General features: G+C 38.3%; 1 protein-coding gene across 1 annotated transcript in view; it reads right to left on the minus strand.

Annotated features, from left to right (window-relative positions):
- Positions 1–321: 321 nt before the first annotated feature.
- The window catches only part of FHIP2A (FHF complex subunit HOOK interacting protein 2A), a 36,702-nt gene continuing 23,704 nt past the window's right edge, over positions 322–13,319 (minus strand). The window contains exons 13-17 of the mRNA XM_042787572.1: positions 12,273–12,363; positions 10,409–10,552; positions 5,900–6,040; positions 4,722–4,825; positions 322–4,628 (exon numbers count right to left, since the gene is read on the minus strand). Coding sequence (XP_042643506.1) covers positions 4,523–4,628; positions 4,722–4,825; positions 5,900–6,040; positions 10,409–10,552; positions 12,273–12,363 — 586 coding nt within the window. The 3' untranslated portion in view covers positions 322–4,522. The remainder of the gene's footprint in view (positions 4,629–4,721; positions 4,826–5,899; positions 6,041–10,408; positions 10,553–12,272; positions 12,364–13,319) is intronic.

The following is a 13,319-nucleotide window of genomic DNA, read 5'->3' on the forward strand; positions in this document are numbered from 1 at the left end:
AGGGCTCTCCGGAAGACCAGACAATCTGTGTTCAGGATGACTCCATCCTGGCCACTTCCCTTAGCTTCCAGTTTTCATGGGCAAGAGTGTGCTGATTCACTCTGAGCCCTGCACAGCACAGCACAGTACAGTACAGTACAGAAAACAGGCTTAGCCCAGACGATGCTACAGTGACTCAAAATAAATGAAAGGACTTCAGGATGTAATAAAAATAAATGACAGGACTTCAGGATCAAAGGCATAATGTAAAACGTTATAACATTTTCTGTCTCCAGGTCATCCATTCAAAACCTATTATGGATTCTGTAATAATAGAAGCAGTTGCTTCAATTAAATGAATTTATTTTGAGAATATCCCTTTTAATCCTCCATGCATTTTTTAGCACAAAAAGTTGGAATTTATCACAACCTCCTTCATAAAACTTAATATTTTATGTCTGGTAATGTAGCTGTTTCAACAGTTCCTCACTGAAAATCCCACACTTGTGAAACCTTGACAACACTGCAGTAAGTGACCTACACAAAGTTTAATAGAAAAATTTTACTGAATATCCTCTGTTTAATGTAAACAAGGCAGGAGGCAAAACAAGGAGTATATATGTTATATAGTTACACTATTTTACAGGGCACAGAAAGTATTGAGGATCACGGTTTGAAAACCCTGTATGATATGCAATATCAGATATGGATTTTCCGTGTAGGTCCACGTCTACTACATAATCCTTCAATTTTACCTAGCACTTCGGTTTAGTATTTCTTTTAGCAAGACAAATAGCAATAATGAAATGTCATCTGTGAAATTACACAGCAGGTTATGGTAGGAATTACCATGCACTTACAAAGCCATTCCATGATTACTTGTGCCCTGTAAAATCAAGTGTGACAATCTTTACACTAATCGTAGTGTAAGCAAGCTTGGGATTCTGGTCCTTTTATATATATATATCTCTCTGTATATATATACATAGGTGATGTACAACCAGACTCAAGCTGTGTATCAAGTCACAGCTTTTATATTGCACAGACAAATACATAGCAAGAATATTACACAGACAGGATGTGAATACCAGGAATATTACAGTCATATGAGAAACTAAGGACAAACTTGTTCTACCAGGGCTAGCGCATGGCTTATTACAAAATTTTCTCTATCAGAGTCTAAATCAAATACATATTTTAAGTGGAAAAAAAGTAAAAAATGCGTCTATTTACACAATGTGCATCAAGATTAAAATGTGGTTTGGATCTGCTTTTCGAAATAAAAAATTACTCTAGTATTACTTCTCAAGTATTTCAATCTAGTGCTAATGGCCGTACTTTCTAAATTGATAAGCACTTGCATTTCCCACTGACATCTGGAGGATCTGCGTATGCTGTGAACTTCAGGCCATGTATCTTTTCAGGTGTCCATCTCTGGGCAATAAATAACCACATACAAACACACACACACAGAAACAAAATGAGAACCTCAATGACATGCATAGATCGGAAAGGTGAATACATGGACCTGAACTAAATTCTAACCTTTTTTTTTTTTTAAAAAAAAAAAGTGCATTAAAAATATCACCACAAAAAAATAATTAAATGAGTTCCATCTCTTAAGGAAGATTAAATCACTTAAAAAAAATAAAGGTCATTGTCATCATGTATGGTAATTAGAGATTTGTAGGCAGCACTCACAAAAGCAGTTTAGGCTAAAGCAACTTTAAGGATTGCTTCACTTCTATGAGGATGGATCCATCTTACAAATTTACCAACTAAACATTTGGTTTGCAAGAACATCACCAATGTTGCTGGAAACCAAACAATTAGATCCTGAATTTAAGAGTGCTTATAGTTATATCTACCTGTTTTTCTCACGGACAAGCTTGAAGGAATTGTGTTTGCAGCTCAGGAGACTGTTTTGCATTAAAATGCCGCACAGGTTGAGGCAGTCCTTCCAGAAGACGACCGATACAATTCCTTACAGAGTAATGAGCTCAGGTATCAGTGAAAAGAACAACAACAACAACAAAAGAGGTGATGTTAATGCTTTCATTTGAGATCAGGCATCTCTTGAATGGCTTTATAAATTGTTATATTACTTGGAATGCTCTTGCAAGTTTTGTTTAACATTTCTCTCGCTTTCATTTATACTAGCATTATCGCTTCCAGTTTCCACTGAAATTGGAACATTAGAAGTATTCTGGAACATACCCTTTAAAAAAAATAAATAATGAAAATAAAAAATTTAAGGAAAAAGTAATTGAGCTCAAGCAAAACCAACAAAGATTCAAATTCAGCAAAGCATCAGCATTTGTGCTCAACAGCTTAACCTTGTTCATGTAGAAGACTGTGATTTAGAAATAAAACTCTTGAAATTAAGATTATGTTTAACTGCTTTACTGAATTGGGACCTTATTTATAACAAATGTACGTATTAAGCATCACTCTGCATAGACATTTACATGTTCTAAGCTATGTGTTCAGGTATGTTACATTAATGAAGCTTCTAATATGGACTGACTGCAATACATAAGACTAAAAATTTTTTGCTACTTTTAAGGATATGTTTCTAAAGAACAAAAATGAGAAAAGTGTAATTTTTTAAACTTTATCCTACCATGCTACTTTGATTTGAAAACACTTTGGGGTTAAATTCAGAAAAAAAAAAAAAAAAGAAGTGAGGAAGTAAAACACGCTTTTGTTTGCCAGATAAATGCAAGGCTTTGTACAAAAGCCTCCCAGTATAGGGAGCCACTGAATACAGGTTTTACCTGCCAAACTGTTTCCCCAGTTCCGGAACTGCTCTCTCCAGCTGAACCTGTACTGAAAGCTTTTACAGCAGGACCCTCTTCACTGTTGTGACAAGAATAAATTTAGCCCATTAACTGTGACACTGTTCTAATTAGCCTGCTAAGTGAAAAGGCCTCTCAACATCCAGGTTCCATCAATATTAAAAAACCCCCAACACCTCAAAGGCATGGATCCAGCGAAGAATCTGAGTCTAGGTACAGTCATGTAAATCCAGAAATATTTTAGTCACTGAGTAAATTAGTCCATGTTTGTGTATGAGCAATCACATCTGAAATGGGCATTAGCTGTGCAAATAGGGTAGTAGGAAAGACAAACAAAGAAATACAATGTAAACACAAGGAGCTAAACTCTACCTTGCCTGCCTACGCTACCGCGTTCATAGGAGGGGAGAGGCACCACCCACGAGTGCGGAGAGCAGGACAGGTCTCTGGCCCAAGTCACCCCGTGTGACCTGAAGGTGAAAGCCCAGGGACCCGGACCCGCCAGCGCGCACGTGGCCGCGAGCAGCAAGAACGGTCTGGCGTGCAGGCTGCCGCCGCGCTGCAGGCATCGGAGCAGAGCATGCTGCAGTGCGAGTGGGCCTCTGCTTGCAGTGCAAATGCCTGCCCTGGCTCACGGTATCGACACTGAGAAGGATTCACTGAGAGACATTTCTGCATGCCAGCACTATGAAAAGCAGGCATAAATTTTGGTCCTATATACGGTATCAAGACTTTAACTGAATCGGCATCAGTCAATCTTCTGCTGGGCACTACTGCTATGGTTAGATAAACAATAACATTTCTAACAATGACAGAATGTTTATGCTGCCAACTCTCAAGGCACAAAAGATTCTTAAACCAATTCAGGCTAAATACCAACTTAAAAGAGATTAAAAATACTGCTTGAGCAACAACTAATAATGACCTACCATTAACTTCCCTGTAAAGGTGACATGAGTCAAGCAACAAGAGTTCACATGCAAAAACTTAAAACAAATCTAGTTACGCAGATGACCTGAAGAGCAATCACTTGGAATGACAGACAAACATGCTAAAAACATGTGCACTTCAGATATATTTGTTATGGATGTGATGCTAAATCAGGATTAATTCCATTAGTATAGATTTTATACTGATATTTCTCTTGGTGTAACCCATTGGGGAATCAAGCTGAGTTGTGTTTAAGATTCACCAAAACAAAAAACGATCCCTCATTAATATGTCTGACTGTATATGGATTGGTGGACTTTCTGAACCTCTTCATTTTTAATAACATATATTGCAAATAGAGTTGTGATTTCCTTTCATATATCCAACTGAATTAAGACATAAAAATGTTATAAAATTAATTTGCTTTTTCAAAGTAATGTGGTCACAAAAAGCAACTGGCGCACGTGAGCTCCAGAACAGACAGAAGACCCGACTCTATAAACATTGTCATTATAACAGAATAACCAAGGTCTGATGTCTGTGGCTTTTCATGCAGCTTTTGCAGCCTTTCACACAGTGGCTAGAAATGCTATGTATTGGTTTCTCCCAGAATGCCTTCAATCATATTCTAGGTCCATTTGAATCCCTCTCTTGCAATGTCAACATCTGGTGAAAGTAACTTCGCTTCTGATTCTGCCAAATGTCAGCTGACACTCTGCCAGGAGGTACCACCTCTTCTTATCTGGGTGTTGTCAATAGTTTTTCGACAGAAACAAGCTAGGCGGTTTTACAGCCTGGCTACTGATCAAGGCTGCTTATGGTGTAGATGAGGCATGATACTTCACAAATGCAATTGCTGCCAGCTCTTTGCAGAATTCTTCCAGCACAATCACGCCCTCTAGTAACGTCATGTGGTCAATGCTGAGAAAGAAAAAAACAATCAGCAGAGAATCAGGATTGGCACACACTAAAACCAGCCAAGGCTCTTGGAGAATGTGCAATGTATTTACTCACATGGGCCCTTCTGGCTCCAAGCCCAGCAGGCGTTTTCTGACCAGCAAAAGTTTGGGAGTGAAATCTGGGATGCGCTGGATTCTAACCATGAGATCCCCAACAACCTGTAAAGCACAATGCCACCAGCACACAGAATAAAGACCTTTGCAAAGTGCCTGGCAGCAAGCTTCAATGACAGCCTTCAGTACTCAGGATGCCGACCCACTTCATCATCCTCACAGGCTCACAAAACAACATGCAGAGTACCTCCTCTGCCACAAAAAAGGGTGACTGGGTGCAGCAAGTAAAGAGATACAAAAGGACAGGGACTCTTGAGCCTTACTAGCTGTTGCCACAAATCGTATTACTTATTTTAATTACGTCAGTGATTAATTTGTCTTAGTAAATGTAGACACAGGCAATTGACCAGTAAATTCCTGGGTTTAGTGAAAGCACAAGGGGAGAGAGTGAAGATTATATTTTGAAATGGGGAGGGCTGCTGGGAAAAAGGGAGCTAAGCCCTCCATTAGTATTGGGCAAGCAACATTAATAGGCTCCCAACCAGCTTAATAACAGCTGGTGCGTGGGGTAGGCAAGGGATCTCTAACTGCGAAGACTGCAGGGTGACAGGCACCCATCCAGCACTTCTAGGATGGAGGTCTGGCAGGAAGAGATGGAATCTGGGAGGGAATGGAAGGGGACTTTCGATAAATCCAGGACTCCATTGTCAAGAACAACCTTCATCAGAAAAAAAAAGAGAATGAGCATAGATACTCATTCAGGCACAGGGTATTCAGGAGTTTCCTTTGCTTGTGTGTCAGGCAAAGCCATCTCTTTCCCATCCAGGTGCAAACCTGTACTTGGCCTGTTCTTACAGCACTACCTGACATTTCCTGCAAGTGAGAACAAGGTAACCTAGTCCAGTTTAAAGCAACATCACTGCTAGGGGGGATGTTTTGATCTATACAGTGAAACTAAGCAAACAAACAATTTTTAAGATATGTGGACACAGAAATACATTTTCCAATGTTTTTGGTAGAAAATCCAAAATCGTGGTTCAAATCAAGAGCGTAAGTTTCTACTTTCAGTGAGAAGCAATTTGCCAACTTAAACTAGCCAGTAACTACTACCAGTAACTACAGTTACTAAATATGTCACTGCTGCATAACCGTATGTAAGTATTAACTGTGTTTACTCACCCTGACGATAACAGAGAAGAGTGACCTGCAGCCAGAAGCTAGGTTTACGTAAGGATCCAAAAGGTATTCATGTATATGAGGATGGGGAAACAAGGACAGTTTGGACAACACTGATGTAACTTGTAAATTTACATCATAGGGCTGCAAAAAAAAGGAAAACACAGGGCTTAGTTATTTTCATGCTGGCCTCTTTTCATCCAGCCAGTGTTTATTTAACTACTAGAACCTTACACACAGGGTTATGAATAAATAAAAAGTTATATTACAGGCCCAAAACCTCTGCTTTCCACAACAGGAGTGATGCGAATATGACAGGTAGGTATTAGATGTTATTATCTGTATAATCGCTACAACCACTTGAAGCTTTTGCACACTTGTTTATTGTAGGATAAATCCTCTTTCTGTAAAACATTTCTTCAGCTCAGTAGCTAAACAAATAGCATAGAATCAGCCAAGATTAAACATCTGCTTGCTTCTCCTGGATAACTGTAAAGTGTATGAACTCAGGAAACTGATAGAGGCAAATCCATGTTTAAGGCTAATACAGATTTTCTCCTACTGTCTTTTTTCTTGGAAGGAAACATTGCAGAAGGCCTGGTCATCTTGTGGCAGCATGCTACAGGAGATGTGAGTCCTCAGCTGGAAAGCAGCATTAAATTCTGAGCTTCTTCTCTACCTCCTTTCTGCAAATCAACCAAATGGGAGGAGGCAACACTGTCAGAAGCTGGAAGATGCTAATCAGTCATAAGGAAAAAAATGGTACCTAACTTTCTAGGAAAAAAATAGTGCCTAGCTTAAAGGATTTTACCATTCCAGTGAGAAACTCATTTCCATAAAATCAAGTATTTTCACCATAGCTTCTTTATGTTCGATGTACATTTTTTTTCCATCTTTGATTTTGCCATCACAGTGAAAACAAGCTGACATTTTAATTCAGCCCAAAATACGCAAACCAGTGGAATTTCCTTCCATCTACTGAGTGATGGAACAGACTACACTGAGAAGGGATGGACAGACATTCCCCTGGTACACCCCTATGTCAGTCTGAAGATGTTATCAACACCCAGATGGTTTAACTTAACCTTGTTGATTTTACCTGAAGTGCATTACAGGGCCCTCACTCAAGCTCTTTGCATATTGGCAGCAACATCCTCAGTGGCATAATCACATCTAGAAGAAGATGATTTCGTGGCCTCAAATTACATCTTTATGCTTTCAAGTTAGCATCCCACTGAAGAATCAGAGAACAGATTCTTCCCTTTTCCAGACTGTAAGATTTGGAAGAATTCAGCTTCAGATTAAGACAGATATATTTAGATATGTTTACATGTCTAAGCTCGCATGAGCCTACTCAACAGAGGTCTGACACTTGATACACTTGCTTAGACACAAACATCTCGTGCCATCTCAGATGCTCAAGAGTATCTGCTGGTCTCCTCACAGTTCCACAGAGGGTGGATTCTGCAAGACCCGTGTTGTAACTGCAAGCTTGTGGGAATATCTTCAGCACCACAAAAATGGCAACAGATACTTCAGTTCAGGCAGCTGAGTTGAGCTTTCAGTCAATACAGTCAAGGAAGCTGAGATGGTGATTCACTTTGCCCTAAAAGAGACACCTACTTGCTTTTCAGTCTAACAGCTCCAGAGACTACTAGGGCTGTTCTGATAAAATTTCCATCGAATAGATGTGGACACCTAACTAACATTTAGGTACCTTATTCCTGAATTCATTACCACACACCGTTGCATTGCAAAAGGAGTTGTCTTATAGATCTTTTGAAGTGAAAGTACGTATTTCTCCCAGTCAGTGGCAGTTACTTCTGTACTTGATATTCCAGCAATAGATTCATCTCAATCTTCTAACAAATGAAGCTTTCAGACCCCGGATCAGAGATGTTACAAGTAAAAGAGATCATTGCATTTTGAGTTACTGTGCAAAAGTTACTCTGCAGACAGAGACACAAATTCCTTCCATAAATCCATTCCACTGCCTACCTAGCTGAATTGTAGAAGGTCTTTAGAGCTGTCTGAGTCAGTCAATTCATTAGGAAGCTTTGCAGCCATGAGCATTATCTGGTGTTCACAAGAAGAGAAGGAAACAAAGCAGTAACATGTGCTGCATTGTTCAGGCAGATTGCTGTTGCGACTTGAACTAATTGGGAGCATTAAGGAAAGCTGCTTCTTCACACAGAGCTTTTATTTCTGTCCGTATGTCAGCAGACTCAGTAAGACAGCCTTATATCAGATAATATCCTAAAAAAGCTTCTATATAACTAAAAAGTTTAAAACCAGCAAAATCTGCAGTTCAGGAAATTCTTACACAATTCTCGGGAAACAGTTAGTTCCATAGAAATGTAAAATATTAACAGGAGGGAGGAGGTACTGCCTAGCAGACAAGGTACTCGATTTGAACAGCCTTGAAACAAGTTACTTCACTCATGTGCCTCAGCTATCTTCTGTTAGAAACTAGGTTAATGATACCTCCCACCTCTCCGAAGTTTTCCGGTATCTACTGATAAAAACTGATAAAAACACAAGAACTACCTATAGTATTGTGATAGACCAAAAAAGACATTGAAGACAATCTGTAAGTAGTACTGTGTCCCCACTAAGGGCTTTTCAACATTTTCACTTTGTCTGGACATTAGCATCCATTATGTCAAAATTGTCATTGATAGGACCCAGGTTTTGTTCATTTGGGTTTGGGGTTTTTTTCTATGCGATTTACATGTTTCACTGTGAATAATCCCTATGAATTTCAGTTTGGCTTTTAGGACAGGGTTTTGGTACGATATAGTAAGAATTTACACCTTCTGTCTGACTCAGGCAGTTGATTTTAATTTTTCTGGAGTCAAGAACAATTTTTGACACCACAGATCGTAACACCTTGCTTGACTAACCCAAATGTGTGTCATGCTGACAGGTAGTATATATCAAAATGGGCATTATGCTTCCATGCCAGATGCTACTTTTGTTGTAATCATACATATCTGACATTCAGGTGTTTCTTGGGGGATGTGACCTGGGTTCTTTATTTTTAGTAATTTATGTGTCATTGCTCAGACAAGGTTTTCATACACACGAGTCCTGTTTTTCCTAAGAGCTCATGATGACCAGTTTTCTTCATGACTCTAATCTATAACCATTTCAGTTGGTGAAGTGAGCAGAACATATTTACTGGAAGCAAAACCCTGAGAATACACAGTATAGCAATGGAGGTATTTGGATTTCTTTTCTGACTTGTGTATTATGCAAGTTGGTACTCCTAAACATCTTTCTCCCTTGAACACTCACAGAGCTGACCTAGAGGCTACTACTGGCTTCCTGACGTGTTTCCTACGCATTTATATGCTCAAATGGCTCTTGTCCTGATTATGATCAGGAAATCTGGCACTACAACAGCTAATTGTTTATTGTGTAGATAGCTCCACATGCAAAACAGAAATAATTTTTCAAACTTCTGAAACTGGTACTACTGCACCTGCGCAATTCCAGCCTATATTACAGGGAAGGCAATCTATTCTTTCAGGGCTTGTTTTCACTGACAAGAAAAGTTATCTTCTTGATCTAAAGCAGCAACATTGTCTTGACTAAAGTCCAGAGTTTAGAGAAGGCAAAGAAACATTAAGTTTTCACACAGGGCAACCTCCTTTTTACCTCCCTAGGCCTTCACTTTGCTTCTCCCCAGAAAGACTAGGTCATGCAGGCTGGCAAAATACAAACAGACATTGGGAAAATTAATTTTCTTTAAATTCCTTCGTACTAATCTGGGTCTGACATGTCACACCTCCTTTCCAAGGATCAGATCATCTCTCATTTCCAGTCAGATCATCTCTCATTTGTTTGCCCTTGGCAGCTATACTGTAATTATTTGAACATAATCAAACAAAAAAATACTTTACATTGCAGATGGAAAAGGATACCGTCTAGAAACTTTCTATGAACTGATAAGTTTTTTCTAACGGAAAAAAACGGAGCAGATGTTAGCAGTGATACAGTAAGTTCTTTTCATTTTACACAGTGATGTAAACTGCTTCCAGAACATGACTTCAGACTGAAGTTCACTGAAATGTGGCAGAAAGGAGCTGTACAGTATTTTATTTACTGAAAAAGTACATGTTTTCTAAGTGTAATTGCTAGAAAATTAAAACAGAATCAGTGATGCTAATACTGAAGGATTCCTAAGACACTATCTCACCCTCTTCTTTTACTTAAAGGATATTGTCTTACACATTAATTTATATCATCTTTCTGATCAAGAAAAAATTGGTACACAAAAAAGTGGGTAACAAAGATAAGAGAGTTTTTGTTCTCTGCTTTTGTTAGGAATGCTGATCACTATAACATACTGCAATCTACAAAGACCTGCACCAAGGACATGGGACATAACACAATAATACGATGCTGTAATAGACACCCGAGTGCTGGGAATCCATAGGACCTTGGAGATCAGCCTTTTAGGAGTGATGAAAGTATCAGAAATGGAATTCATAACCTGCTTTTCCTTACCTGATCAAGAATTCTGCCCATTCTTTCAAACAGGACTTTCAAGAAGTGTCCTTCAAAAAATGATGCTTCTAAATTGCACTTTTCTAAAGATCTGGGAGATCCAGGCCACTCCCACCGTAAGCAGATGACACAATAATCACGGAACTAGAAAATAGTGAGGAAAAGATTCAAACCTCCACAGAAACCATTTCTTTCCTTTTAATAGTCCATACACCTTAAAACCATAATCTGTAGCTACATGAAAAATCTAAGCCCCAAAACACCAGTCATTGTAAAATAAACATGATCGGTTTCTATGCAGGCACCACATTTTCTTCTTGACATTCATGCTATTAGGATAGTTTGAAAAACACAATGAGTGGAGATAAGAGCTCCCAAAAAGCAGCTGGGGCCAAAACACAAAGCCAAGCCAGCAATACACATCCTGATCAGGGTTTTTCTAAAGCAGGAATTGCATTCACATACATTCTTGTTGGTACGTTACTACACTTTCACTGTATTATGTGTAGCTTATTTTCCTATCCAATCCATATTGCTCTCTAATTCCTAGTAAAGGAAAGGCATGTGTATATGCAGGAGATACAAGTTCAAAAAGTAGTTCAGGGCTTCCTCTTCCCTTTCTTTGTTTCCTATCACCCGTAACAGTCTTTCTCAACCTCTGCCTCGGATTTGCTTTGGGCTGCCTGATGTCTCACTTTCAAGGAATTATACCCTTAAAGGAGCACAGGTTATCACAGTGAAAATAAGGAACACAGGAATAAACAGTAGCAAAAGAGAGACAAAACAGACTCAGAAATTCTTCCACTGCATGTAGCTTACCTACTTGTGCAGGCTTCCAAGAATAGAAATATGGAAGCAGAACAGCTATTTAGATGTAATAACAGCAATAGGCAGGCCTATTCTTTGGGGGGAAATTTTTTAAGAGTAGCCATATCATTGTCAGGAAGTGACAGAAACCAATTCTGTTTTCTAGTAACTCCCAGAACACTCTTTTTCCCAAGGCATGGAAGAAACACAAAGATGATATGTGTTTTGTGGCATCCAAGAATAGAACATAGGGGAATTTTCCATCAACCTTTTTTTCTGTATTCTCTGTTTTCTATTCCCTTTCTTTTCAGGAGAGACTACAGATAAAACAATATAATAAATACAGAAATCCAAGCTTCTCATCTTAAACTGCTGATATCATAATTCGGAGGTTATGGAATTTTTGAAGTACCTACTAAATATAGCTCTCTCAGTTACTCTACTCCTTTGCACAAAATCTTCTATTCTAGAAGATGCACAGGGCTTCAGTAAGAAAGCTGAAAATAAATAGTGATTGTCCTCTGACCAAGAAAACTTTAGATCACGTTTGTAGAAACAAAACCCGCATTTATTTCAAATCAGTAAATCGTAAATCTTTCCCTACCTACCAAAACTGCCAACTTCATACCTGAATGCCTTAGGCTGTGCATTCCCTGTGATGAGTCTTTATTTTTAAAGTCCCAGATTGCATAACTCCTATGCAGCATTTTAATTTCCCTTTAGTCATTTCAAACAGCTTGGCAGGCAAATCTCCAAGAGAATGCAGATAAATGCAAAAGCAAATTAAGAATCTATCTGCAGTTCAGATCTTCTCTCAGTGTATTTGTTATATGAATATTAATGCATTCAAGGTCATCCATTATTCCCACTAGAGGAATACAAGGTGGATTCCCCATCAAAAGCTCTCCAAAGGTAAGTTTTTATCAGAAAATAAAAATTTAATTTTTTCATCTTCCATTACCAAAAGATGCATTTAGTAGGACTATTTATAGAACCATTTGTATATTCCACAAGCATTTAAAATTCTCAAGGTCTAAGGAAGACTTCACTGACTTACTTGTCTGTGGGCATCTCTGAGGTAAGTATCATAACCTGTACCCTCCACATGGTATGATGACTTAGCTTCATCAGGTACAAGACAGAGAAAACTAAAGAGACAGAAAAGTACATTAATGAATATCTATAATCCACAGAGCACCAGATCAATACTTTCTCATCATCTGTAGCAGCGTACACAATACTGAATTGTCTGGCCAATTAATCCACAGATTCTAACATAACTTTATGTGTAGAAAAGAAAATACAAAAAACTTTTAAGCACCTCTATTCTAACTACTGTTCATAACAGCAAGATATATACTTCAGAACTGTTGTAGCTAGCACTAGAGGTAAAAACCTCAGTGGAAGCATTTTCTGAGAATTAACTGGCAGAATGAAGATGAAAATGAATATTCATAACCAGGTCAAGTATTTGCTAAAGGTCAGACTCCATCTTACTAAAACATATGGAAAATTTACCAAGATAAAAATGAGCCAAAAGAGAAGAATTACAGTTAAAATTCTTCTTAACCTACTGCATAGGCAGTTTTATTTACCATAGCTTGTTGTGGTAAAAAATTAACATCTAAGAACTTACAGGAATATTTGCATGTAAATGTCCCAGTCACAAATATCATTGCCTTTGCCCAGATATGTTGTGCAAATACTATATACCCTTATTACTTCACCAGTACCTGACCTAAGAAGCATCAGGAAATTCTGAATCTTATTAGAGAGGAACTGACTTTAAAAAAAATATATAAAACCCCCAAATTTCTGGACAGCAAAATAAAACTCAGTCTTTAGACTCTGTTTCCAAATTTCAGCTTTCTCCACATTCCAATAACTGCTGGAGGCTCCTGTATGATTTCTATGCAGAAATATGTAGTAGTTGACTTTTCATATCTTGTAAGTTGAGAAGTAGCAACTTTTCATCTTATCTGGAAAAATACAAATTTGCAAAACACTGCAAATCCTGAAAACATTTCTATTCACTGAAGGAGATTATATGAGGTGAATTTAGGAGAGTGTTCTTTGTGGCTTTGCTCCAAACCACATCCACCAT

The sequence above is a fragment of the Tyto alba genome, unplaced genomic scaffold, assembly GCF_018691265.1.
Source record: "Tyto alba isolate M040663 unplaced genomic scaffold, T.alba_DEE_v4.0 Super-Scaffold_1, whole genome shotgun sequence".
Taxonomy (NCBI): Eukaryota; Metazoa; Chordata; class Aves; order Strigiformes; family Tytonidae; genus Tyto; species Tyto alba.